This window comes from Crocuta crocuta, unplaced genomic scaffold, assembly GCF_008692635.1.
Source record: "Crocuta crocuta isolate KB4526 unplaced genomic scaffold, BGI_CrCroc_1.0 scaffold13, whole genome shotgun sequence".
NCBI classification, from domain to species: Eukaryota; Metazoa; Chordata; class Mammalia; order Carnivora; family Hyaenidae; genus Crocuta; species Crocuta crocuta.
The window spans coordinates 594,562-622,005 of record NW_027530007.1 but is presented as its reverse complement, the minus strand read 5'-3'; the positions used below and the strand labels follow the sequence as shown (position 1 = coordinate 622,005).

At 57.4% G+C, this 27,444-nt stretch overlaps 1 protein-coding gene across 1 annotated transcript; it reads left to right on the top strand.

Moving 5' to 3' along the window:
• Positions 1-6: 6 nt before the first annotated feature.
• Positions 7-27,444, top strand: PLOD1 (procollagen-lysine,2-oxoglutarate 5-dioxygenase 1). Its single transcript, XM_077763789.1, has 19 exons — positions 7-148; positions 7,438-7,529; positions 8,608-8,741; positions 9,122-9,285; positions 10,308-10,420; positions 11,932-11,995; positions 13,414-13,511; positions 14,366-14,467; positions 15,847-15,978; positions 17,396-17,517; positions 19,203-19,307; positions 19,584-19,709; positions 19,985-20,126; positions 21,208-21,321; positions 21,994-22,059; positions 22,625-22,729; positions 24,007-24,153; positions 24,730-24,855; positions 26,601-27,444. Exons 1-19 carry the CDS (start codon positions 73-75, stop codon positions 26,754-26,756), a joined length of 2,184 nt encoding a protein of 727 aa, XP_077619915.1. The 5' UTR covers positions 7-72; the 3' UTR covers positions 26,757-27,444.

The window sequence follows — 27,444 nt, the reverse complement described above, 5'->3', positions numbered from 1 at the left end:
GGGCCCCGTCGCGAAGTTTCCAGCCTGCCTGCGAGCGCCGCGGGGACGGCCGGACGTCCGCAGACCCGGGTCATGCGGCCGCTGCTGCTCCTGGCCCCGCTGGGCTGGCTGCTCCTGGCCGAAGCGAAAGGCGATGCCAAGCCGGAGGGTGAGGGCGCGGGCCGGGGCCGGGGCGGGAGGGCTGGGCTGCGGGCTACTGGGCTGCACGGGAGGCCTGGGCTTCCGAGGGGATCTGGGTTCCGGCCGCTTGGCCAGTGACTCGCTGGTGACTCGGACAGATCACTTCCCCTGTTGGGGCTGCAGTTCCCATGTCCGTCCGTGCAGCCTGGAGGAGAGGGACAGCCGAGGCCCAAGTCATAATAGCTCTCATAATAGCGATTCCAATGGCTACTGTTTATGGAACACTTACTATGGGCCAGCCATCAGTTAACGGTGATCTTGAGCCTGGGAAGCGAGCCCGTCTATTATCCCCTTTTCCAGCTGGGCACACCAAGGTCCCGGAGTCGATTCACTCGCCCAAGATCACACAGCTTGTGGGCCTTGGCACCAGGATTGACACCCAGGTGTGTCTGGCTTGGGAGCCGGGCTCCGAGACATTAGGCATTACAGCCACGGGGGTGGGGAGTGGACCGGGTGGCGCACATAGCAGAGCTATTTACACTGTCATATCAGCCTTCTGTGGTCTGCGGTGTGCCTGCCGGTGGGTCTTACTCTCTCCAGGTTGCACATGCGGAAACTGAGGCTCAGACAGGTGCAGTGACTGCCCAGGTTTGTCCAGCCCTGGAGTTACTGGTTCTAGACCTGCTGGGCTCCATGTCTAGTGTTCCTTCTCCGTCCCCCAAGGCAGATTGGACTTCAGAGTGTACCCCGTCTTTCTGAGTAGGTGCTACTGCCTTCCCCACTGCTCCCTGGGTCATCTCCAGGGCTGCCTGCTGAACATCTCAGAGTCCGGAGGAGAGCAGACTGTGGGCAGCCCCAGCAAAGCAGAGCCGAACTGGCCACACTGACCAGGCTGTTTCCTCTGCCCTCCCTCCTGAGAACCTGGGAGTCAGAGGGAGCAGGATGGTGGTGGAGCAGACCCTCACCAGGGGAGACGATGGGAACCACTATTTCTTAGTACCTCCTTTGTGCCAGGTTGTGCCCAAGGCCACACATCTCCTAGTGGTAAAGCCCGTAGTGACTAATCTCTGCGAAGCTTGGTGTTCTAGCCTGCAAAGTGGGGGGCAGTGGTACCTGAGTCCTAGTGCTCTGACCAGGATTCCGTGAGATGAGGCCTACTGGTGAGGGTTCAGCTCAACGCCTGGCCTATATAGGCATTTTCTTTCTTGGACCCAGCACTGCCTGCTTTCCTGGAGTAACCCAGCAGCGTAGTAAAACAGGTCCAAAAATCCAGTGACAGAGGTGCTGAGCACAGGGCTGGGCAGGTGGTGTGTGCCAAGGGCCTGTGGCCTGGGTCCACTCCCTGGCTAGAAGCTAGGAGACCTATGATAGCCTTTGTTTCCTGGGCCTCTCTTTTCCCTGCTTCTGCCGATGTGGGCTCCCTCCACCGCAGGCCATTGGAGGAGAGGAAACTCCCGTTCCCACAACGAAGCCCACAGAAGTGAGTTACGGCTCCAAATCGATGTCAGGGCTTCAGATGCCCAGGCACCAGCAGATGATGGGAGGGGACGGAGTAGACAGAAGGTAGCCCCGTTAAGGGTGCAGGATTGAGTGTGTTACTGAGATGATCCAGGTAGGGCACCCAGTAGACAGTAAGTAAATAGTAGATTGATGGACAAGAGGTAACCGGTTGCCAGACGTGGGGTTAATGTCAGACCCCTCTCAGGTTGAGGCCCTTTTCTTCCCTTATTCCTTTCAGATCCTTTTAATAAGGAAGGAATCATTAGCCCATTTTGCAGATAGGAAGACTGAGGCCCCCAAAGGTTAAACATCTGGTCTCAGGTTGCAGTTGGTGCTTGGAGGTGGAGTTGTTGACTGGGACTCAGACCCACTGCTCATTTCTGTCTCGATGGGGGGGGGGCACAGAGAGGCCCCTGCTCAACTCTCCCAGGCCCAGCCGAGGTGGGACCCTCAGCATGCTGGCTAGGACAGAGTGGGAGGGCAGAGTGTCCTGTAGCCAGAGACGCCAGCTCCTCCCTTCCCCTGCCAAGGAATGTTCCAGTGGGCCAGGTTTAGGAATGGCGCTCTTGGCAGCTTGTACCCAAACACACGTGGATTTGGCACACGGAGAGAAAGATAGGGCTTTCACTTTCGGGAGCTCCCAATTTTAGGGGGGTACCCAGAACTCCTCACCTCAGTAGATACCCAACGTTTTAGGGGCGATACAGCCCTCTGCTCCCAGAATGCCCTATGCTTGAGAAAGGAGACATTGCCCTATGCTGGGGGAGCCCCCAGACCAATGTGGGGGACAGAAAAAGATGGTCAACAAGGCAACATTCAAGCAAGCAAATTCTCATGGACCTGGGGGCAGCGGAGTCCAGATGCCCCATGGACCTTTCTGCCTTTTGTGGAGGCTTCTAGCTGATCACTGCTTTCTTCCTGGGCTCCCGCCCGTCCCCCCGGGCCTCGGGTTGGCTGGGGAGAGGGAAGGCCCACCTGGGGCCTGACAGCTGCTGAGTTCCGAGGCTTTGGGAAGTCAACAGGGCGTGGGCGGGGGTCCCGGGTCCTGCTGTTTGGGTCGTGCTGTTCCGTGCAGGGAATGGAAAGGTCCCAGGAGTCAGGCGGGCCCAGCTGGATGTGGGTGGGGTGGGGTGGGAGTGGCTGAGGAGGCTGAGGGGGCAGAAAGGAGGCTCCTGGGTGCTGGGAGTCTCCATCCGTGGCCTCCCCTGGGCTGGCACTGCAGCTCAGTTACCCACGCTTGCCTTCCCAGCCTTCTCTCTGGAGCCGAGAGGGATCCGCCTTCCCCCAGGCCCCTGGGCTCAGCCTCTCCCCATCATTCTTGCTCTCAGGAGGCTGGCCTATGGCACGTGGTGCCCGTAGCCAGGTACTGTGCTAAGCACTTCATGGACATTAGCTCATTCAGTGCTCATGAAAGTCTCCGGAGGAAAGTACTACTATTGCTGTTATGACCCCATTTTACAGACAAAAGGCACAGAGAGGCTAAGTTACTCACCAGCGGTCTGCCTGCCACTCCACTCTGCTGCCTCTTGTTCACCTCTGATCCTGGACCCCAGCCTGGCTGCCTGGGAAAGTCAGTGCACTGCACTTGGGGCAGCGGGTTTGGAGGGCCAAGGGCCCTGGGTGGCGGGCCTTGTGCGGACCCTGGCTTTGGCCCCAGGCGGGCCGGCGGACCAGCCAGAAAGCAGGGGGGCAGGGCCCTGGTGCTGCATGCCGAACCCTCCACGTTGACAGCCTGTGGCATGCCCTGCGCTCTGGCCGCCTGCCACGTGACGAGCCGAGTGTCCACGTTGGGGATGCCCAAGAGGGGGCAGCCGGAAATGCCAGAATCAGTCTGCAGCCTTCCAGGATGCTGGACAGAGAAATGGCGAGGTTAAGAACACGGACATTTGGAATTCCAGCTCATTCCCTTCTCCCTTCAGGATTCTGCAAACTTTGGCAGGTCATTTAGACTCGCTGTGCCTCAGTTTCCTGCCTTTGGAAGGGTTGGGGGGTAGAAATATCACCTGCCACATGGGATGTCGATAATTAAATGTGATAATGACTGTAACATGCTTCATGCAGCATGTGGCTTCTAGTAAGGGCTCAACCGGTGGTAGCGCTTACTAGTCACCTTCCCTCTGTTTTCTCTAAGGCCAGACGGTGCACACCAGACATCCTGAGTCACACTCAGTCCCAGCCACAGGGAGGGGCAGGGAGGCCAAGGAAATCAAGACGGGAGCCTGGCCTGGCAGAAGGGACAGGAGCATGTTTGTACTGGTGCATCACCTGCGGGGCAGAGGAAAGACGTCTTCATGGAGGACTGGGGCCTCTTTAGGAGAAGCAGAAGGAGTGAATTGATGCAGGCAGGCCAAGGGAATGGGGCAAAGGCTGGTTCACTGAGGCAGCTTTCGTGGGGGTGGGAGGGTATCAAGAGGTAATGCCAGGGTCTCTTGGGGGAAGGGTCTGCCTTGAATTCTCTTGCTGTGACCCATCCCCGGGCCCCTGCACTGGAGCCCAGAGTCAGGACCAGGGGATGGGTTGGATCAGAGGTTTCCAAATGCGGTTGACATCAGAAATCACCTGGGAAGGGTAGGAAAAATCCAGACTCCTGGGCCCATCGTAGACCTCTGGTCCTGGAATTCACAGGCTCCCTGTGATGCCGATATGCAGGCAGGTTTGGGACCCTCTGGACTGACCCTTTGGAGTCCGCGGCTACTAGATTTGTTAAGACCCCAGTGGGACACGTGATGGCATCCTGGAAAATGGAGAGGAGATGGGCCAGGTGGGTGGGGCGGGTCCAGCATAGCCTGGGACCTTCTCCTCCATCTCAGTTAGGGGTTTCTTCAGACAGATTGAGAGACAGACGGCAGGTCACTGTCCCAAGCCAGGGTAGTGCGTGCAGAGGTTAAGAGGGTGGCCCTGGGTCCGGACTTCTGTGTCTACGTTCTGGTGCTGCCACTTCCTGGTTCCCTTGGGCAAGCTACTCACCATCTTTGAGCCTTAGGTCAAACTGTAGAGTGAGGGGGTTAGAACCGAGTCCGGTGTGCCAAAAGTATCCGGTAAAGGTTAGCCATCAGCTACCGTTCTTTTGCTGGAGGGAACTCACGAAAGGAGCCTCGAGATGCCTGTCCCCCCAGCCCCCTCCCGCCACAGCCTGACTTCAGGAGCCCTGATCCAGCACCTTACACACATACACACACACACACACACAGACACACACACACACTGGCTTTTTCCATCTGTGAAATGTGACACTCTGTCCCCAGCCTTCCCTGCCAAGGACAGGAGGGCCTCAGAGCCAGCGACTCTCTTCCCCCCTGAGTAAGGAGACTAACCATCCTGGCAAGAATTGGGGGAACCTTTCCTCAATTTCCTCAAAAGTGTGAGCAGCACCCCTCTTTCCTGCCTCCCAGGGTCAGGTGGTGAGGCCTCCCCTTTCCATACCTGCCTAGTGAACCTATCCCTTCCTCCCCAGGTCCCTGGGCCCACTTCCAGTGGCTTCCTGCCAAAGCCTTCTGAGCTGCTCCCGCTCTGGGGCCAGCAGCCTGCCCAGCTCAGCCAGCTCTGCCCGAGCGAGATGCCTTTGTTCTTTCAGCCCAGGCTTCTCTTGCATTTAGGGGGCGGGGGTGTATGGGAAGGCCTTACTTGCCTGTGTCAGCCCGGCCTCTTGGGCCAGTTCAGCCAGAAAGGCATTACGTCCTGGACTCCATGAAACGATAGTGAGTGCTACAAAGGTGGTGGTGGGTGAGGGGGGGATCCTGTCTCTAACTGCAGAAGAGAGGTCAGGAGAAATCTGAGAAGGCTTCATAGAGGTGGTGGCAGGGAAGGGGTCTGGCCCTGGGACCTGCAGGAAGATTAGAGAAAGGGGAGAGAGAGAGGGAGCTGGGACAGGAGGGGAGGAGCTCAGCAAGGTGAGACCCCTGGCTGGGGGAGAGCCCACTCAACTGAGGGAAGGAGTACATCACTGGGCCGATCAGGGAGGGCCTTGAATGCCAAAGCAGGGTGTTTGCCTCTCACCGATCAGCACCAGTCATAGCTCTTAGCCTGTGCCAGCATCCAGCAAGGGTTTTACAGGCCTGATCTCGTTGAATCCATCTGGCATTCCCCGAAGTAGGTAACAGGAGCCTCCCCTTACCTGAGGTCTCAGTTACTCACGGTCAACCACGTTCCGGAAGCACATNCCCACCACCTTACTCTGTCACAGTGCTGTGTCATTCTGCTCCCTCTGTCTCGTCATGTAGGCATTTATATCTTACCTCATCACAAGAACGGTGAGTTCAGTGCAGTAAGATGTTCTGAGAGAGAGGCCGCATCCATGGGATGTTTATTACAGTATATTGTTTTAATTGTTCTGTTTTATTCACTGCTGTGAATTCCTTTCTGTGCCTCATTTATAATTAAACTTTATCGTAGTTATGTACACACAGGAAAAAACATAGTGTATATAGGGTCTGGTACTGTTTGTGGAATGGTACTATCCACTGGGAGTTTTGGAATGCATTTCCTGTGGATGAAAGGATGCCTACTGTACTGTTTTTGTTTGTTTTGTTTTTTTAAGTAATCTCTATGCCCTCCGTGGGGCTCGAACTCATAACCTCAGGATCAAGAGTCGCATGCTCTACTGACTGAGCCAGCCAGGTGCCCCTACTATACTGTGATCCGGAAGGGGCTTCCCCAGGGCTCCCAGAGATACTCCCTGGGGAGTTGTTTCCAGCAGGTTCTTTTTTTTTTCTTTAATGAATCATGATTTTTTTTTTTGAGACAGAGAGATACAGAGCACGAGTGGGGGAGGGGCAGAGAGAGAGGGAGACACAGAATCCAAAACAGGCTCCAGGCTCTGAGCTGTCAGTACAGAACCCGACGCAGGACTCGAACCCATGAACCGTGAGATCATGCTCTGAGCTGAAGTCAGACGCTTAACTGACTGAGCCACCCAGGCGGCCCTGAATCATGATTTTCTTAAGTCAGTTATTAACTCTGACTGCAATCAGAAGCAGTTGGGTAGCTTTTTTTTTTTTAATGTTTATTTATTTTTGAGAGAGAGAGAGAGCAGAAACCAGGGAGGGGCAGAGAGAGAGGGAGACACAGAGTCCAAAGCAGGCTCCAGGCTCCAAGCTGTCAGCACCGAGTCTGACGTGGGGCTTGAACTCACGGACCACGAGATCATGACCTGAGCCTAAGTCAGACACTGAGCCACCCAGGCACCCCTCAGCAGGTCCAATTGCAGAGGTGAAGCCACGCTACAGAGCCTGAGAGAAGTCTCTTGTTAAGGCAGTGCAGCTGTTCTGGCCAAAGCTAAGGATTTCAAGTCCATTTCCACTCGGGGTCAACTCATAGGTTCTCACCTGTTGGCAGAAAGGCTGTTGGCACGGATTAGCAGTGAGTGCCCTGGGTGCAGGCATGGAGAGTGGTGGCCATCCCTGGGCCCGTGTCCAGCAGTGGCTAGAGCGGTCTCTTTGGTGTTTGGCGTTCAGGGCGAACCCCTTCCCTCCACGCCTGTGTGAGGCCCCAGCACCCTAAATCCAGAGAGACCCAGCCCCACAACGCAAGGGGCAGACATCTCTGTTCTGGACGCTTCCTGTCGTGCCATTCAGTTCCCAGGGGGGACAGAACCCTGGCGGAGAGTCTGGGAGACCCAGGTTCTGTCCCCAGTCTGTCATTAACCAGCTGAGTGACCTTCGGCACGTCCTTCCCACCCGGGCCCTGGGCCCTTGTCTGTCATGGGTGGACGCGAGGACACATCCTGCCGGGATTTGACACATCTGGGAACAGTGGCCTGCTCCTGTCTGTCACCTCTCATCCCCCATTCCCGTTCACCGCGCCCTCCTCTGTCCGCAGACAACCTGTTAGTCCTCACGGTGGCCACGAAGGAGACCGAGGGGTTCCGACGCTTTAAGCGTTCAGGCCAGTTCTTCAACTACAAGATCCAGGTAAGAGACTCCCGGTGGGGGAAGGGGCTGGGTCAGCCACGGGGTGGCGGGAGAGCCCAGGAGCTGGGATTTTTGCCCTTCTTAAACTGATTGGGGTCACAGGGAAAGCTTCTGGAAGCCCAAAACATGAGGAGGAGTTAGGAAAAGCAAGAGAGTCGGTGAGGTGCCGGAGATGGGAACGTGGGGAAACTGAGGCACCTGGGCTCCATGGCCATGCTCATGCTGGGGGGGAGTGGGTGTGGCTGGCTTAGAAGGCAGGGCCTGGGAACTAGCATTTATACCCGCCAGGGGATTTGGGGATGGACATAGTCTGGAGATCTTACCTGTGTAAACACCGCTCTAAGGAAACAGGCCGATGCCCAGTCTACTTGGTGTCTTCTGTGTGCAGTGTGGGGGCTGAGCCCTGCAGGCAGACATTCCTCCATTTAGCGGAGTGTGCTGAGTGCCTCCTTCTGCCAGGCAAAGTGGTAGGCACTGGGGCTGGAATGATGACCAGACAGATCATGGCATTGCCTACACAGCTTGCAATCCAGTGACATTAAGCCAGAAAGAAAATGGTTTCTCTCGCGTGAATGCAGGTTGAAGCAGAGTCTTGCTTCAGGCATAGCTGGATCTAGGGGTTCAAGCTGCATGGTGAGGGCTTTGTCTTTCTGTCTCTAGGCTCGGGTGGTCTTCCTTTGCAAACATGCTCTCTCTCTACATGGTGCCAAGATGACCACTAGTCACAGCATGACCACATGCCCCAGCTTCCCAACCTCGACAGAACTAGACAGCCTCTCCGTAGTTTGGACAGAACAGTCCCAGGGACGACGCTGACAGGCTATGCTTAGGTCACATGCTCAAACCCATGGCTGGGAGAAGGATGGGTGGGACACTGACTGGCCAAATGTGGTCCCATGACCCCCACCCCCAGAGCCCGGTCAGCCTCACACACAGTGTAGAATGGTTTCCCCACAGGTGAGGGAAGAGGTGCTGGACAGACAGAGACAAAGATGTTCACTGTCCAGGCAGGGGTGGAATTTGGGCCGGCAAGATAGTTCTGTACCAAAAGCCCACATTAAGGGGCCTTTCTCTGCAGGCGCTGGGCCTGGGGGAGGACTGGGATGGGGAGAAGGGGACGTCGACGGGCGGAGGGCTGAAGGTCCGGCTGCTGAAGAAAGCTCTGGACAAGCACGCAGACAAGGAGAACCTGGTCATTCTCTTCATAGACAGGTAGGTGGCTGGGGGCTTCCTGTGCAGGACCCCTCAGCAGAAAGAATATTCTAGAATATTCTAGAATGGAGCCCTTGCAGGATTATCAGGGATGAGCAGGGAATTGCTCTAGCTAAGGTTGCTTACAGTTTGAGGGGGCCGGTGAGCCCAGAAAAGACCATTCCCACGGGTGGTGAGATGGGCAAGGGGCCCTGCCCAGGTGAGGTGGGCCATGCTTTGAGCGTGAGGTGGGGACCGTCTCTGCCCAGGGCGGGGTGGGCCAGAGACAATGGGGCAGAGCCGTTTCCCCTGGCATGGCCCAGGGGTGGCATGGGAGAAGGTGCCCTCGTGAGCCCCTCCTCACCTCTGCCCTGCTCTGCTTCCCCTGGCACTGGCCGCAGCTACGATGTGGTGTTTGCGTCGGGGCCTCGGGAGCTCCTGAAGAAGTTCCGGCAGGCCAGGAGCCAGGTGGTGTTCTCAGCCGAGGAGCTTATCTACCCTGACCGCAGGCTGGAGGCCAAGTACCCGGCGGTGTCCGACGGCAAGAGGTTCCTGGGCTCTGGAGGTGAGGGGTCTGGGTGAGGAGGGTGTGGGGGGGCTGGGCGGGTTGCAGACGGTTCCATCCCCTGCCGTCGGGACATACTCGCCCCTGCAGTCTTCCTCATCTTGTGAACAGCCACCCATCTGCACAGGTCAAAACCAGAGTCACCCCCAAATGTCCCCCCTCGGCCCCCCACCTCCCAGTCAGCGGGCTGCTCACGCCACTCCCGCTTTGAAGGATCTCGACTCTACCTTCGTGTCCACCCCCACTGCTAACCACCCCACTTGGCTCCTGGCCGTTTGCAGTAGCCTCCTGCCTGCTCTGCTGGCCTCAGCCCTCACCCCTTCCAGTCCGCAATCCGCACGCATGACTCAATGGCCTCTTACTGCGTGGAGAGTAAAATCTGTGTTTTACTCTGGATTTCTCTGTCCAGCCTGTGGAAGGGGGTCCGTCTCCGTCAGCCGCTTCTCCCCATTGGCTGAGAGAGTTAGCACAGTCTAGAAGGCCTAAGCCTGGCCCAAGGCTGGGGCTGTTCCCTGGCGGGGGGGCGGGGGGTGCTCCATGGCTGGCCCCTTCTCCCTTTCCTCTTCTCTCCATGCCCGTCTGCACTGTGGCCAAGGGCTGTGTGGGCTTTTCCCTCTAAGCCCCCATGTGCTGTGTGACCTTGGCCCAGCCTCTGCCCTTCTCTGGGCCAAGTTTTCCAGATAACTGTAGAAGAGGGGCTCCAAGTCTATGTCCCACCAGCTCTGCTCTCCAGGGACTTCTGGTCTGATGCATTCATTCACCACCTACGTGGTGCCCAGTACCTGATTTGGTGGCAGTTAGTAGATACCATTGATCTTTCCCTGTGAGCTTAGTGGGAACTTGTCACCAAGTGGCATTAGCTAGCAGGTTGCTTTCAGCCTGTAGACTGTACCTCCCTTCAATCCAGGAGGACTTCTAAGAGGAGGTAAAGGAGTGGGAAGAACGAAAGCGGAGGCTGGGAAGAGGCTCCTGGCTTAGAGGCCAGAAGCTCACGGTCTCTGTGTGTCCCCCACCAACCACAGGCTTCATCGGTTATGCCCCCAGCCTCAGCAAACTGGTGGCTGAGTGGGAGGGCCAGGACAGTGACAGCGACCAGCTCTTTTACACCAAGATCTTCTTGGACCCAGAGAAGAGGGTAAGGGGCAGCGGGTGGGGCTGAGGAACAGGGGCAGGGCGGGGGGATCTTGACGCTGGATCTAGTGAGAGCAGTGCCCCTGACCCCGTGGGTTGGGCATTGAGGCCCCCATTTATCCATTTGCGGATTCGCTAAGGTATTCAGTGGCTATTTATTGAGCGCCTGTTGTATGTGAGGTACTGTCGGGTGCAGGGCAGGGGTGTGGCTGGGAACAAGACAGTGGGGTCTTCACCCTCACGGTCACTCAAGTTCGGGAGACAGGAGTTTACGATCTCCTTTTTGGTGGTGATGGTACTGAGTGGAGCGGACAGGCTGAGCTGCTCTTGCCCCGCCCTTTCTGGGCGGGGGAGGATTTCTGGGGGCTGAAGAGGTCTTGGCCGGACCTGTGCCATGACCTCCAAGCCTGTCTTAAGGGAGACAGGGGCACTGAGGGGACTGAAGGTGGCAGATCTGGACCAGTGTCACCCCAAACCAGCCAGTGTGCTCTGGGCAGGCAGGAAACTCAGAGAGTCCTTGGGTGGGTGTGGGGTCAGGATTCCTGGATTCTACTCTGCTTGTCCCCATAACGTCCACCCATGCAGTGCTGTGTGACCCAGGGCAAGTCCCTTCCCCTCTCTGGGCCTCAGTTTTTATTATCCATGAACTAATGAAATGAAACACCTAGACTTGTGCAGGAGAAACATGAACTTGATCTTTTTTTTTTAGTATTTTTTATTTATTTCTGAGAGAGAGAGAGACAGTGTGAACAAGGGAGGGTCAGAGAGAGAGGGAGACACAGAATCTGAAGCAGGCTCCAGGCTCTGAGCTAGCTGTCAGCACAGAGCCTGACACAGGGCTCGAACCCACGAACCGTGAGATCGTGACCTGAGCCCAAGTCGGCCGCTTAACCGACTGAACCACCCAGGCGCCCCTGAACTTGATCTTTTTAACTCAGTCTTTCCTCTTCCTTCACATTTGCCTCCGGTGACATCACTTGCAGAAACCCAGGGTCTAAAACATAAAAGTGGACTCCATGGCCGTCCCCATCCCTCTCTGTGGGACGAGAGCTGAGCCTAGCCTGCCACCTGCCCTTGTTGGCCTGGCCTAGGGCTCCATGAGACACAGCTGAATCCCGAAGGGGCAGCACTGTGCAGTGAAGAGGGACCTCAGGGCCAGGCTTCTGGGGTTCAAATGCCAGCTTAGCCAATTATTAGCTGTGTGACTTTAGGCAAGTTATCCAACCTCTCTATGCCCTGTTTTTTAAATTTGTAAAATGGGGTGACGGTGGTAGTTTCCCATAAGGACGTTGTGTGGATTAAATTAATTGATGTTTACATAGTATTTAGAACAGTGATTGACAGTAAAGTGAAAAACATTTGTCATTATCATGATTGTTGTACTTGAACCAGTGTGTGGGGGAGGAAGGGGCAGAAGCAGGAAGGCAGGCTCCCCCCCTGCCCCCAGGGGCGTGATGGAGCCCCACCTCCACCAAGGCCCGTCCCTGCTGCAGCCTGGTGTTCTCTTTCCTACAGGAGCGGATCAACATCACCCTGGACCACCGCTGCCGTATCTTCCAGAATCTGGATGGAGCCTTGGGTGAGCGGCCCCCACGGGGAGGGGGATCCTAAGAAAGTCATTAATAAGGAGATGAGGATTCCAGGCCGGGCCTGAGCCCAAGGAGGAGAACAGGGTGGTTTCTCCCATCCCCAGGTCCGCAGAGGCCACCTGGAAGCCCCAAGGCAGAGGTGTGTTTCTCTGGGGGTGGAGAAAGGAGGGCCAAGATGTCAGTCCAAGAGCCTGCGGGACTCCAGGGGAGGGGGCAGACGTTCAGCCTGGGAGCGGCTGGGCCGTGCACACAGCACGTTCCCGGCCCTGCCCTGCACCCCTGGTTCTTAGACGCACCCCTGCTTCCTCTCCTTCCCTGCCCTCCCCCCTCCCACGTGGCTGGCACAGGGGGCTGATGGGTGGCTTGGGAAGCAGAGAGGCCGCCTGGTCCTTAAAACCAGAAAAACACTCTTGGCCTGGCCCTAAATCCGTAGCTGGTGGTAATATTCCTTTGCCAGTATCTTCCTGAGTGACCTCGGGCAAGTCTGTCTGTCTCTCTTTCTTTCTCTCGTCTCTCTCTGTCACACACACACACACACACACACACACACACACACACACACACACACACACACACCCCTTAGACCTCAGTTTTCCCATCTTTAAAAAAAGAGTAGTTGGACCCAATAGCTGCTTGGGGATTTTATGGGGTAAACGGAATCTTATTTTTCGAGAATCTAATGAACACTAGGAGTCCTTTCCCGAGAAGGTGCAGAAACATCCGCACCCTTTTGTCTGGGGCTTCTGGGAGCGCACAGACCTAGACTAAGAAGCTGGGTCCTGAGCATCTCTTGAGGGGACCGGGAACTTGCGCAGAGGGGCCCCTCACATGGCCGCCCACACTGAGGGACCTCCGTCCCCAGGGACTTCCCGGGCCTCTGACCAAGGACCCCTCTGCATTTGTAACTGTTGGGCAGGCCGCCGCCTCCTGCTGTCTAACAGGGTCAGAGGATCTGTTAGGATCCTGCCCAAGGGAGTCTCTGTGTGCCGGGACAGGATCTGTCCCCACCCTACCCGGACCTTCCACCCGCTGGCACGTTCTCAGTGCCGCTCTGCATGTCTGTCGGGGCAGGTGCCCCACGCTCTGTCCCTGGGGCTTCTCTGAGCTTTTTCTGGAGCTGCGATGTTTCATGTCTTCTCTTTCTCCCGTCTCCTGCTTCCGGCTCGAATAAGTAATCACGATAAATACTGGGGGTAGAGGTGGATTCTGTGCTCACATGTGCCAGGCGTGGCGCTGAGTGCTTGCCCAACACGGAGCCCTTGCACTTTTATCACCATTTCACAGACGAGGAAACTTGAGGCTCGAGGAAGTGATGTTAATAGCCCAGAACACACCCCGAGCGGGAGCTAGGACTTGAACTTGGCTTCTGGGCCTGACACTGGATGTCTCTATGCTTTCTGACCCCCAGATGAGGTGGTGCTCAAGTTTGAAATGGGCCACGTGAGAGCGAGGAACCTTGCCTACGACACCCTTCCAGTCCTGATTCATGGCAATGGGCCCACCAAGGTAGGGAGAGGCCCCCAGCCCCTGGGGGGGCGTGAGAGCAGGGCCTGGGGCCCGATTCTGCTTTCCCTGTGACCCCACGGCTTCTCCTTGGGGTCAGGGCCACCCCTGCCCCCAGGCCCCGCTGCCACCTGGCTGCCTCTGTCCTCACATCTGAGTTCAGCGTGGTGCCTTGTTTCCTTGCTGTGGTGGCTGGGAATGTTCATCCCTGCTGAGCCACAGGACAGAAGGGAGGTCGCTGACCCCATCCAGGCCTCCGCTGGGCTGCCCGGAGTCATCTATACCCCATCTCCCCAGGGCAGACTCGTTTCTTCATTCAGCAAACATTTAGGAAGGACATAAGGCCTACGTAGTCCTGTGAGCAGGACAGACTGGTCCCTGCGCTTCTGGACCTCAGAAGCAGGTGGGGTGCGGGCCAGACCTCACGGGTCCTGGGGCCAGCCCTGGCTCGCAGCATGCTTCTTCACGTGTGGTCCCCGACCCTCTCCACTCCCCCCACCATGGCAGAGAGAAGGGGGAGGGCGTTAAAGCAGGTTTCCTGCCCCCACCCCAGAGCTGCTCGGTTGGACCCTCTGGGGTGGGGGGCGGGCAGCGGTCTGCATTTTAGAAGCTTCTGGAAGATCCAGAGATGAAAGCGTATCAGACTGCCAGTCCCCCCTTGGCCCCCAGAGCAGCTTTGGGGATCTTCAGGATGCCAGAACATTCTCTCCCAAACCTGCCCCAAATAAAGCCACATTCCTACCCCCTTAGAGGGCCAGGATGCGGGGACACCAGGGGCTGAGGGAGATGTGACTCAGTGGTTACAGGTGGGCGGGGCCGGCCGTTCCCCTCATCTCTGACCCCACGTCTCCCTACAGCTGCAGCTGAACTACCTGGGCAACTACATCCCGCGCTTCTGGACCTTCGAGACGGGCTGCGCTGTGTGTGATGAGGGCCTGCGCAGCCTCAAGGGCATCGGGGTACGGCTGCCAGACGTGGGGCCCTCCATCCCCGCGGATGCGGAGGAGGCGTGATTCTGGAAGAGACTCTTGTCTCTGGTGGGAGGTGAAGGGATCACCTTCCTGTCTGGGGTTCCATCTTCTTCCTCACCCACGCACCTCCTCTCGGAAGCCTTCTGAGATTACCTGTGGCTCCTATTCATGCACACCCCTTCCAGCCGTGCCAAATTCTGGTTCCTTCAGCCTGATTCCTCTCCTATAGCTGCCTCCCCTCTCATGAACCGTGTTCCTCATTTTTTTGTTTTTTAAGTTTATTTATTTATTTTGAGAGAGAGAAAGAAAGAGAAAGGAAAAGCATGAGCGGGGGAGGGACGGAGACCGAGGGAGAGAGAATCCCAGTCAGGCTCTGTGCTGACAGTGAACCCTGAGATCATGACCCGAGCTGGAAAGTGAGAGTTGGACGCTTAACTGACTGAGTCACCCGGGCACCCCTGTTTTGTTTTGTTTTTAGATGTTTATCTATTTATATATTTTTAAACTTAATTTCAAGTTAGTTAACATAGACATAGTCTTGGCTTCAGGAGGAGAACCCAGTGATTCATTTCTTACATATGACACCCAGTGCTCATCCCGGAAAGTGTCCCCCTTAATGCCCATCACCCATTTAACCCCATCTACCCACCTAAATGTTTATCTACTTACATTGAGAGAGGGAGAGAGAGAGAGAGAGCGCGCGCGCGCACGTGTGCACATTCAAGCAGGGGATGGGCAGGCGTCACTAGCACAGAGCCTAACTCGGGGCTCAAACTCACGAACCGTGAGATCATGACCTGAGCCGAAGCCAAGAGTCAGATGCTTAACCCACTGAGCCCCCCAGGGTCCCCCTTACTCCTTGTTTATGGCTCACTTCGAAAAAGATTTTTTAAAATATTTATTTATTTTTGAGAGAGAGAGAGAGACAGAGCATGAGTGGAGGAGGGGTAGAGAGAGAGGGAGACACAGAATCTGAAGCAGGCTCCAGGCTCCGAGCTGTCAGCACAGAGCCTGCCACGGGGCTCGAACCCACGAACTGTGAGATCATGACCTGAGCCGAAGTCGGATACTCTCAACCCACGGAGCCACCCAGGTGCCCCCTTACTTCCTGTTTATGGCTCACATCAAACCCATGCTGGCCAGGCTGTCTGACAACAAGCCATCAGCTGGTCCTGGCTCCAAGTCTAGGCTCACGTGACCGGCCCAGCAGGGACCCCTCCTCCCCTCACTTCTGCTTCCCTGCCAGTCCCTGCCTCTGCCTGTCTGTACATCCTGCTTGGTGCTCCCTGGCCCAGGCCCCTTTCCTGCTAAGTCTGCACACCTCTGCCTCTGGCTCGGGTCCCTCACGCCGCCCCCTCCCCGTGCAGGACGAAGCTCTCCCCACAGTCCTGGTCGGCGTGTTCATCGAACAGCCCACGCCGTTCCTATCCCTGTTCTTCCAGCGGCTCCTCCGCCTCCACTACCCCCGGAAACTGATGCGGCTTTTCATTCACAACCACGTGAGTAGCAGGCACTTGGTGGGGTCGCCGTGTGGCTTGGGTAAAAGCCCTGCCTCACGGGGTGGCCTGAGACACCTCAGGAACTAACTGAAGCATTGGTAATCTGGGCCACATGGAAGTGGACCGTGGGCTCTGTCCCCAAGATCACTGGCTTGACTTGAGTCCGAATGGCCAGGTTTGAATCCCGGCGCCACTCCTTGTATTGGCTGTGTGACCTTGGGTACATTGCTCTACCTCTCTGTGCTTCAGCTTTCTCATCTATTAAATAGGGCTAGAATAGTGCCGACCTCGTGGGATTGCTGCAAAGGTTAAATAAGTGGGAATGTGAAGCACGCAGGAGGTGGGGGGAGGCACGTGACAGTGTAAGGTTACCCTTACCCCTGCTCCTGATTAGATTCGGTGACAAATTGGTTTTCCTTCCCTGCGTACCACCTGGGGAATCAGGGAGGGCCCTGAGGCCTGCTGCTCGGTGGGAGTTCGGGATTCCTCGCTCTGTCCCTCCCCTCTCCTTCCCAGCTGGATAAAGTCCCACCTCGTTTCCCTAATCTGTTCTCAAGGCTCCTTGTCTTCCTTAACGTCCTCTCATCTGGCGGCACCCCTTTCTGAGACCTTTCAGCCCCGACAGTCAGCACCCCAGGGCCCCGCGGCCCCACGCTCGGCCCAGCTCTGCCCGTGTCGCAGACATTAGTTCAACTGTGCCGCATGGAAACCGGAGAAGGGGTCGGCCGTGCCCTTGGGAGTCTCCCCGTTTCCCTGGAGACATGAATTCCCATGTTTTGTGCAGGAGAAGAGAACGGTCACAGGCAGTCTCTAAGGGCCTTCTGTGAGCCCAGTCTGACTTGTCGGCTCCTTACCGTGTCCCTGTGACCGAGGCATAGCCGCCTTCCCGTTTTACAAGGGAGGGAACGGAAGCCGAGGCAGGTGACGTGGCTTGTCCCAGGTCACAAAACTAATTGTAGCAGAGCCGCGCTTCACTCTAAATCCTGGGTTTGATTCTGAAAATCCTGATTTGTCTGCTTCCTCCCGCAAGGGGCCTGGGGAACGGACTGTTGTTTTTCCAATCGCAGTCCAAGGATCACCCAGAGCATTTTGTGACGAAGCAGATCCATGGGCCATGCTCCAGACGAGCAGAATAAATGACTCTGGATATGGGGCCTGTGGGGTCCGGGATGCTGTCTTAGTGAGAAAAGCTCTTACGAGGCTGGTGGGCCTGGCCTGATCAGGGGAGGATGGTCAGGGATGGCTGGGAAAGGGCACTCAGGGCAGAAAGGCTGGCATGGACAGGGGTCTGGAGATCGGAAAGCCAGTGGCTGAGAGCGCGCCAGGAGTGAAGGGGAGTGGCCTGCGGGAGCCGGGCTGCTGCGGTCCTGGGGTGGAACCACTGTGCTCATCTCACCCTCCCATCCCCTACCCCCAGGAGCAACACCACAAGGCTCAGGTGGAGGAGTTCCTGGCAGAGCACGGCAGCGAGTACCAGTCTGTGAAGCTGGTGGGCCCCGAGGTTCGGATGGCCAACGCTGATGCCAGGAACATGGGCGCGTGAGTTGGGAGCCGGGGCCCCACGGTTATCTCTGCTGATGGTAGTGGGTGGGGGGGCCGTGGTGTCGGGGGCATCAGGCCAGGAGACAGAGCAGTTCAGAAGGCTGTGTGTGGTCTCCAGCGAGTTCCTGCCCCTCTCTGGACCTCAGTGTTCCCATCTGTCAAATGGGGAACTAGTCACTGCCCTGCCAGCTTGGGGGCTCCTGGGTGGGGTTGAGCAGTGTCATTTGGGTACAGGAAGCAAATCAGAGAAAGGGGAAGAACTAGAAAGCCAGAAGTAGATAAACATGGGCAATGTGAGAGCCGATCTCTGATTTTGCCTTTATTATTAAAACAAACAAGTAATCCCTGTTGACTGTGGAAGAATTAGTCCAGATCCGAGGCTGGCGAACCTCCAGGAAAGTTCTTCTGCCACGCCTCTCAATCCTGAGGGTTGTAGCACAAGTGGGCGCGGCAGTGCTCCCACAGAATTTTACTTCCAAACACTGAAGTTTGAATTTCATACGATTTAAAAAAATTTTTTTAGGGGCGCCTGGGTGGCTCCGTCGGTTGAGCGTCAGACTTTGGCTCAGGTCATGATCTCACGGTTCGTGGATTTGAGCCCCACGTTGGGCTCTGTGCTGACAGCTCAGAGCCTGGAGCCTGTTTCAGATTCTGTGTCTCCCTCTCTCTGACCCTCCCCTGCTCACGCTGTGTCTCTCTCTCTCTTTCAGAAATAAATTAAAAAAATTTTTTAAATAAACAAATTTTTTTTAATCTTTTAATTTTTTATAACGTTTATTTATTTTTGAGACAGAGAGAGAGCACGAGCTGGGGAGGGGCAGAGAGAGAGGGAGACACAGAATCCGAAACAGGTTCCAGGCTCTGAGATGTCAGCACAGAGCCCGACGCAGGGCTCGAACCCATGGACCACGAGATCATGACCTGAGCCAAAGTCGGACGCTCAACCGATTGAGCCACCTAGGCGCCCCATAAATAATTTTTTTAATGTTTATTTATTTTTGATAGAGACAGAACGTGAGTGGGGAGGGCAGAGAGAGAGGCAGACACAGAATCTGAAGCCGGCCCCAGGCTCCAAGTTGTCAGCACAGAGCCCTACATGGGCCTCGAACTCATGAACCACGAGATCATGACCTGAGCCACCCGGGCACCTCTCATATGATTTTTACGTGATGTGTTTGGATTCCCCCCCAACCAACCATTTAAAAATGTAAAGGCATTCCTAGCTCATGACCTATAATGATACCAGGCAGTGGGCTGGATTGGGAGCATGGGCCTGCTTTGCTGAGCCCTGGGCCAGATTAACAAAAAGAGCATAAATTTGTAAGGCTTTTGGTACAGGTGACCAAACTGCACTTCAGAAGGGGCAGAACCAATTTACCCCCTAGCCCTGGGCGGTGTACGAACTGTCTGTGGGCCGTGATCTCCCCAGGACGAGGGTTTTCGGGGCGCTTGATAGCAGTCGCTGAGCTCCCCGCATTCCTCTTGAGAGCCTAACAGCCCAGGGTTTGGGTCTCAGGGTCAAGGCTGCCGGTCCCAACCTGCGCCAGGGCTGGCCTGATCCCTCTAAAAACCTTTGGCCGGTTCCCTGTGGTCCCGGATGGGGGCAGGCCTGGAGAGGAAGGCCGCAGGGCCGCTCTGGGACCCTGGGGCCCCTCTGCTGACCCCGGGACCCCTGCCTGCAGGGATCTCTGCCGGCAGGACCGTTCCTGCACCTACTACTTCAGCGTGGATGCTGACGTGGCCCTGACTGAGCCGAAAACCCTGCGCCTGCTGATCGAGCAGAACAAGTATGCTGNGCCTTCACCCTGGCCTCACCTCCCACCCTGGACCTGCCCCAGCCTGGGAGCCTTGTCTTGGATGCTCCCTCCTCCCTGCTGCAAGCCGCCCCTCCCGCCTTCTACTCCCCGCCTCCCTGTTGGAGGGAGAACCGGCCAGAGGGGCCAACACCCTCCCCTCTAGGCCCCAAGGCGCACCTCCTCTCCCGCCCTGCACCTAAGGGTGCAGATCTGCCCCCAAACTCCCAGTGGACAGAGGGACTCCCACTGAGGTGCTCCCTTCCTCAGGAACGTCATCGCCCCGTTGATGACCCGCCACGGGAGGCTGTGGTCAAACTTCTGGGGGGCCCTGAGCGCAGATGGCTACTACGCCCGCTCGGAGGACTATGTGGACATCGTGCAGGGGCGGCGTGTGTGAGTACCTGCGGGGTGGGAGTGGCCTCCTCCGTCTTCCCCCACTATTCACGTCATGTTGCCCTCGGATTCCTGCAAAGCCCAAAGCAAGGAAGACTGTGGTCAGACACAGGGAAGGACCTCCCGACAATTATCCTGAGCCCACGTGCCCGGGGTAGGGGACTCAGATCCGCTCTCTTGTGCCCTCCCGGCCTGTGACTGCCGGCTCCCCCGGGGCCCTGACCCCTAGCGTGTGACCGGCCTGCAGCCCCCTCTGTCTTCCTCTCTCACCCTAGTGGCGTCTGGAATGTGCCCTACATCTCCAACATCTACCTGATCAAGGGCAGTGCCCTGCGGGCTGAGCTGCAGCAGACAGACCTGTTCCACCACAGCAGGCTGGACCCCGACATGGCCTTCAGTGCCAACATCCGGCAGCAGGTTGGCCTCGGCTGGGCAGTCGGGGGCCTCGTTGATGGAGAAGGCGGGCCTGGATCTTGTCCCCTTAGGCCTAGAGCTTCTGAGATGCCAGGGCCTGGGGGGGGGGGCACTTGGGGCACCAGGCAGGAGGGATGGTCCTTAGGGTCTGTGGGGATCATTTTAGTGGACCCGGTTTTCACCTTGTCTGTTTTGTTGACATCCCAACAGAGCCAAAAAATCCTAAAGTTTCCACCTAAATGTACTGCAAGTAATGTGCCCAAGAAACACCCTTGCCCTCTCCCTGTGCCCCCCAATACGTTTTTGTGGTTATTCTTTGATTTTTAAAAAATATGTATTTTTTTTGAGAGAGAGTGAGCGGGGGAAGGGCAGAGAGAAGGGGACAGAGGATCCAAAGTGGCCGCTGTGCAGATAGGCTGACAGCAGTGAGCCTGATGGGGGGCTTGAACTCACAAACCATAAGTTCATGACCTGAGCTGAAGTTGGATGCTCAGCCTACTGAGCCCCCCAGGTGCCCCCACTGTGGTTCTTTTTTTATTTTCTATTAAAAAAAATTTTTTTTAATGGTTATTTATTTCTGAGAGAGAGAGACAAAGTGCAAGCAGGGGAGGGGCAGAGAGAGAGGGAGACACAGAATTCGAAGCAGGCCACAGGCTCCAAGCTGTCAGCATAGAGCCGGACGTGGGGCTCGAACTCACAAACCGTGAGATCATGACCTGAACCAAAGTCGGACGCTCAGCTGACTGAGCCACGAGCCACCCAGGCACCCCCGCTGTCGTTCTTCTTTTAAATGTGGCAGCGTAGTGGTGTCTTCCCCATGCCCCGAACTTCAGGATCAGACGCCATTCTTTGCTTCTGCACCATCAACATTCGTTCTTTGATTCCCATTCAGTCCTCCAGGAAGCCCTCCTGGATCGTATCCCATGTCAGGCCTGGCTGGGTGCTGGGCAGATGAGATGGGGTGTCTGCACTTGCACCAGGTTCCTTGATCTCCCACTTGATGGGCAGAGGAGGCTGCAGCCATGCCTCTCCTGGGACTGGGTGGGGGACGGGGCTCCTCTTCCATCCGGCCTGTTCTCCCCAGGACGTGTTCATGTTCCTGACCAACCGACACACCTTCGGCCACCTGCTCTCCCTGGACAGCTACCAGACCAGCCACCTCCACAATGACCTCTGGGAGGTGTTCAGCAACCCCGAGGTGAGGCCCTGGGTGGATGGGCAGGGGAGGGAGAAGGTGGCCCAGAGAGCCAGTGGTGTAAGGAGACTCCTGCTCAGCCTGAGAAGGGCTGGGGCTCTGAGGGCTCCCTGCCACCTACCTTCCTCCATCCCAGGGACCAGGTTGGGTGGGGTTTAGGCGGGGAGAGGAGGGCTCTGGAGAGGCAGCGCCATCTAGTGGAGGAGAGACCATCAGCTGTGATTTAGTCGAGCCTCTCAACCTCTGGGGCCTCAATTATCTTAGCTCTAAGATGGGCATGCAATCCCAGCCTCACTCACTTCTGAGGGTGTTGCGAAGCTCAGAGGAGGAGAAAGTGGTTACGGTGTTCCTAGACACCATGAGCTTATGGCTGACGTGGGCACGTGCACATACCTGCACGCAGACCCGCACACACATGCACACGCACGTAGGTACACATGAAGACACCAGCTTCTGGGGGCACCCTGTGTGCCCAAACAATGCACCTGCACCCAGTGGGCATGGTCCGTACCCCCTTCCCCAGGCGTGCATACATTCACCCACATTGCAGGGGGCCTGGGCGGCGGGGGGGTGAACCCCATCTTGGAGCATCCCACGGAGTTGGGCAAAGGAGGAGCCCCAGCTGGCCCTGGCCAGGCCAGAGGACCCCAACCGCCTCCCCTCCCCCTACCCCAGGACTGGAAGGAAAAGTACATCCACGAGAACTACACCAAGGCCCTGGCGGGGAAGCTGGTGGAGACGGTAAGGACTGGGGTCCTCTGGGATTCACACCGTATGTCTGCTGAGGGGAACGGAGGGCGGAGGAAGGCAATTCACGGGCCCAGGAGAGGGGGGAGGCATCTTTCTGTGCTCTGGCAGTGCTTGGGCAAGATCGTGGGCCGTGGGATGGCCCTTCCTCCTGGCAGCACCTATCTCGGAACCTTGGGGTGCTCTCCTGGCCCTGCGAGGAAGAGGGAGATGTCCCCAAATGGGGTCTCCGCTGTGACCATGGCCCAGGAGGGAGACACTGCTTCTCTGCTTGCCCTGCAGCCTGCGGGGCTGTCCTCTCTCCATACGCACACTCCCTTCCTGGCCCTGCCCCGGAGGTAGCTCCGTGACCTTGGCCGAGAAAGGCCAGCTCTGAGCTCTGCTCCCTTCCCCCTTGAGCAGCTCACAGACCAGGGTATGGGGAAGGGCCTGGGCCACATGAGGGGCCCTGCCTGTGGCGGGCTCCATGGGGACTGGCGGGGGCTGGGGGAAGATGTAGCGGTGCCCCCCCCCCCGGCCCCTATGATTGAGTCCCCTCCCTCCCTTTCCCCCTCGCCAGCCTTGCCCAGATGTCTACTGGTTCCCCATCTTCACGGACACAGCCTGTGACGAGCTGGTGGAGGAGATGGAGCACTATGGCCAGTGGTCTCTGGGAGACAACAAGGTGGGGGCCCCAGGTGCCTGGGCGGGGGGTGCGCAGATGCCTGCTCTCTGGGCTCTTCTCCTGGCAAGCTAGCCAGCCTCTCTGGGAGTCATTGTTTTAAGTTTACTTCTCTATTTTGAGAGAGAAGGAGCAGGGGAGGGGCGGGGGGTGCAGAGGACCTGCAGTGGGTTCTGTGCTGGCAGCAGAGAGCCCGATGGGGGACTCAAACCCACAAACCTGAGCCGAAGTTGGATGCTCAACCTACTGAACCGCCCAGGTGCCCCTCTCTCTGGGACTCTGGAGGTGGGCGCTCTGGCACTTAGGGGTCTGGGGGATTGAGAAATGGGTTGGACTAGGGCTTCAAGCTGCCATGACCTCTAGGTGACTTTGAGCTGCCTTCATCTTGAATTCTGGATCTCTGCTTCATGTTGGTTTGTTATTAGAAGGATTTAGCTTCCTTCACCAGATTGGGTGTGTGATAGGGGAGGAGCGAGCGAGCGAGCGTGGGCTGGGGAAGGATTGGGAATAGCAGTGCCGCACTCACCGGGCGGCAGAAGCAAGTGGCACAGTGGACTGAGAGGCTCTGTGGTTCCCGAAGGTCAGGGAGCATGTTTCAAGGCACCTGAGGCCCCCGCCCGTGTGCGCCTCAGGGCCTGGCTAAGTTTTGACCCAGCAGCCGGAGTGACCTGCGGTTCTGGTCCCCAGCCTCGTCCACGGGCTTCGGTGGTGAGATAATCTCCAGAAGCCGGGAACTGGCAGAGCCCCTGCTTTCTGGGGTCCGGCCAGCCCTTGCGCTCCCGTGACCCGGTCAGGGCTGGGACTCTAGCGCCTGAGCCAACGTGTGACCCTCTACACCTGTTTTTTTCTGCGGTGTAACAAATCACCGCAAAGCTTAAACAGCATAAAACAACACCCGCTTGTCATCTCCGAGCTTCTAGAAGTCCGCACGTGGTTTAGCCGGGTCCTCCGCTCAGGGGCTCATGAGGCTGGGGTCGAGGGGCGGCCAGGCTTGGGGTCTCAGCTGAGGCTCGGGGTCCTACTCCAAGCTCCTACTCTCTCCAGCGGGAGAGCCCCTGTCTTCGAGATGCTCACTTAAAGCCACGCCCTGGACAGTCCCCCGTGCGACTAACCCGGAGTCCACTGACTCTCGTTACAGTGATTTCCGCAGAGCCCGCTCGCTTTGCCCTCTGCCCTAACCTCCTCCCGTGGCGTTTATGGGTCAGGGAGGGTGAGGCAGTCAGCACACCGGGCGTCCGTCTTAGAATTCCGCTTACCTCGCTCTCCTTGGTCACTTCCAGGACAACCGCATCCAGGGCGGCTACGAAAACGTGCCAACCATCGACATCCACATGAACCAGATCAACTTTGAGCGGGAATGGCACAAATTCCTGGTGGAGTACATCGCCCCCATGACCGAGAAGCTCTACCCGGGCTACTATACCAGGGTGGGTGTGCCCGGGACGCAGCGGGAGGGGACAGGGGCGGAGTGGCTGGGGGTGGGGAGCATCCCGGCTTGCTTGCAGGAGGGGCCTGAATAGTTGGTCTCCAGGCAGGAGTGAAGTCTCCCCCCACCCACCCCGTGGTGGGGGCGCCTCTAGAAGGGACTGGGGAGGGGCGGGCTCGCCTCGCCTCCCCTCCAGCCTGCAACATCACTCCTCCGACTCCTTCCTTCCTGTCCTTAAATCTCGCCTCAGATGAAGCTCCGGGCTCCCTGGGCCACAGACCCACTCCTCCCTCAGTTTCCCTGTAGCTCTCCACTGAGCGCCTGTTGACCACCCCTGTGGCTTTTGCACCCCTTCCCTCCCCTCCTCTCCATTCCCTTCCTTCTGCCCTCCCCCTGCACATTTTTACTGAGAGTCTTCCCTGTGCTGGGGCCGGGGGACACGGCCTTAAACAAACCTGCCGTCTGGGAGCCCCCATCCCAGAGATGGGGTGAGGGACCGACCCGTCCTCTGCACCCCTGCCTCTCCCGCACTTCAGCGGCCTCAGTCCAGCCGGTTCTCTCCCCCTCCCCGACTCAGGCCCAGTTCGACCTGGCCTTCGTTGTCCGTTACAAGCCTGACGAGCAGCCGTCCCTCATGCCGCACCACGATGCCTCTACCTTCACCATCAACATCGCCCTGAACCGGGTCGGCGTGGATTACGAGGTGAGCGGCTCACCGGGCCTGCGGGGCCTGGTGCCCAAGAACCAGAGAGAGAGAGAGAGAGAGAGGGTGCCAGGCCTGTGGGAAGGCCTCCGTTTTGTCAGGAGGGGAGAGGGCTTCAGAGGCGTGGGCACGGGAGGTCAGAGGTCAGACCACGTGGCCCTGTGTCCCGCATGCTCCCCAGCTCTGTGGCCTCGGGCACGTGTCTGAGGCCCTCGGTTTCCTCGTACCTTAGCCGGGAAAATGTAGAGGGCCCTCCCTAGAACTGCTGTGACGTTCCCTGGGCTCATTCAGGTGGTTGCTTACAGGGACCCGCAGAAAGTACTCGAGGCCTGGTAGCTGCTGGCGATGAGGGGCTCAGGGTTTCCATCGCTGTGGCAAGGAAGACAGCTGCCTTGGGAACAGCAAGACGGGCTGAGTCTGGGTGCGGGGCTCAGGCTTGTGGCTGGAGGGGAGATGGAGAACATGGGGGGAAGGGGACAGTTCTGGGGGCCTCAAGTCCCCAAGGGAGGCCTCTAAGGTATGCTCAGCTAAGGAGTCATTCATTCATTCATTCATTCATTCATTCATTCTTTGGTCATTCGTTCAGTCCTTAAGCTGCTATTTCCTTTTTTTTTTTAATTTTTAATGTTTATTTTTGAGAGAGAGCAGGGGATGGGGCAGAGAGAGAGGGAAACAGAGAATCCAAAGCGGGCTCCACCCTATTAGGGCAAAGCCCAATGTGGGGCTCGAATTCACAAACCGTGAGATCATGACCTGAGCCAAAGTTGGACACTCAACTGACTGAGTCACCCAGGCGCCCCTAAGCTGCTATTTTCTTTTTTTTTTAATTTTTAATGTTTATTTTTGAGAGAGAGCAGGGGATGGGGCAGAGAGAGAGGGAGATACAGACTCTGAAACAGGCTCCAGGCTCTGAGCTGTCAGCACAGAGCCTGACGCGGGGCTCGAACCCACGAACTGTGGGATCATGACCTGAGCCGAAGTTGGACGCTTAACTGACGGAGCCACCCAGGCGCCCCTAAGCTGCTATTTTCTAAGGATTTTGGGGACTCAGTCCTGGGCTGGCCACAGTGAAGGAGACCCACACAGGCATTCTCTCACTTTTCTCAGAGTTTACCATGTACCAGGGTTTACCCCAGGGGACGGCTTTGTCCCTCCACCCCCTGGGACATTTTTGGTTGTCACAGCTGTGGCGTGCTTCCGGCGTCTAGTGAGTAGAGACCACGAGTGCCCAGGGCAGCCCAGGAGAAAACTGCCCTGGGGATGATGGCTGAGCACAGGGCAGATGTACTCAGGACCGCCCGACTGCGCACTTAAAAACGTTTACGATGGTAAAGCTTAGGTTACGTGCCTTTTACCACAATTAAAAAAATATATAAGTTTTCTGGCCACGAGCATCCATAACACCGAGGTTGAGAAACCTGGCCCTAAGCTCTTACCTGGATCATCTCGCTTAATTCTCATGACCCCATAAGGTTCATGCCTGTTTCTTGGAAGGGGAAACTGAGGCCTGGGGTGGTCACCGAGTTAGTAAAGCACATAGCCAACCTTTGCCCAGGGCTGCCTAGCTTAAGGCCAGTGCTCAGTGCTCCCTGTCTTTGCTGAGTGTCTTTCTTAGGCAGCTGTGGCTGGGCTGAGGACCCCTGGGCTGCGGTGGCTCAGGTTGAGGGGGGGGTCAGGGGGACTAGGGCGGTGGGGGCAGGGCCCAGCTTCCCCGTGGGAGAAAACTGACACTTCCTGTCTCCCAGGGCGGAGGCTGTCGGTTCCTGCGCTACAACTGCTCCGTCCGAGCCCCACGGAAGGGCTGGACCCTCATGCACCCTGGGCGACTCACGCACTACCACGAGGGGCTCCCCACCACCAGAGGCACCCGCTACATTGCCGTGTCCTTCGTCGATCCCTAATTGGCCAGGCCAGGCCACCTCAGACCTCTTCCTCTTTGCCAACAACCACTGCCGGGCAGCACTCTGGGGCCTCGGGGCCCCAGGGCACCTGGTCCAGCCTCCCGGCCCTTGACCTCCATTGCTCCTGGAGCCGCCGTCAAGAGATTTGGCCACGAGCCAGAAGCAGAGCACACCTCCTTGGCTGGGCCTTTCCTGGTGCTCTGGGCCCAGCCCAGGGAGACATTGTTCATGTTCATTGGTTTGTGACAACGCGCCCTTTCCCACCCATCGTCCTGAAATACCCAGTCCCTTCGTCTGCTTCTTCCACGGGGCGGGACTTGAGCCAAACAGGGGCTTAGCCGGCTTCCAACAGAGGTGCTCCGGGTGTGAGAAGAGCCCCAGGACTTCTGCTCCCAGCAGACACAGAGACCGGATCAGATTCGTGCCCCCTCCCTGCCCCCGGGACTGCTGAAGCCCCTTCCTCCTTGGCGCCTGTCGTCGGAGCAGCCTGTTGTCCCCTGCAGATGTTGACTCAGAAACCCTCCTGGGAGACAGGACAGGCCTTGACGCCGGAGCTCCATCCTCTGCGAGGGGGAGGGAGACCATCCTCTGCGAGGGGGAGGGAGGGAGATGTCCTGTCCTGATGCCTCCGGAGACAGGGACAGACAGAAACAGGAGAGTTTTTATTAAAGATCGTTCACACCACGGA

Excerpts from the sequence above, each read along its gene's own strand:
- PLOD1 (XM_077763789.1), top strand. The coding sequence starts at position 73 with ATGCGGCCGCTGCTGCTCCTGGCCCCGCTGGGCTGGCTGCTCCTGGCC. Across the intron at positions 15,979-17,395 it reads GGCTTTTCATTCACAACCAC|GAGCAACACCACAAGGCTCA; the intron begins GTGAGTAGCAGG and ends CCCTACCCCCAG. Across the intron at positions 22,060-22,624 it reads CGGGGAAGCTGGTGGAGACG|CCTTGCCCAGATGTCTACTG; the intron begins GTAAGGACTGGG and ends CCCCCTCGCCAG.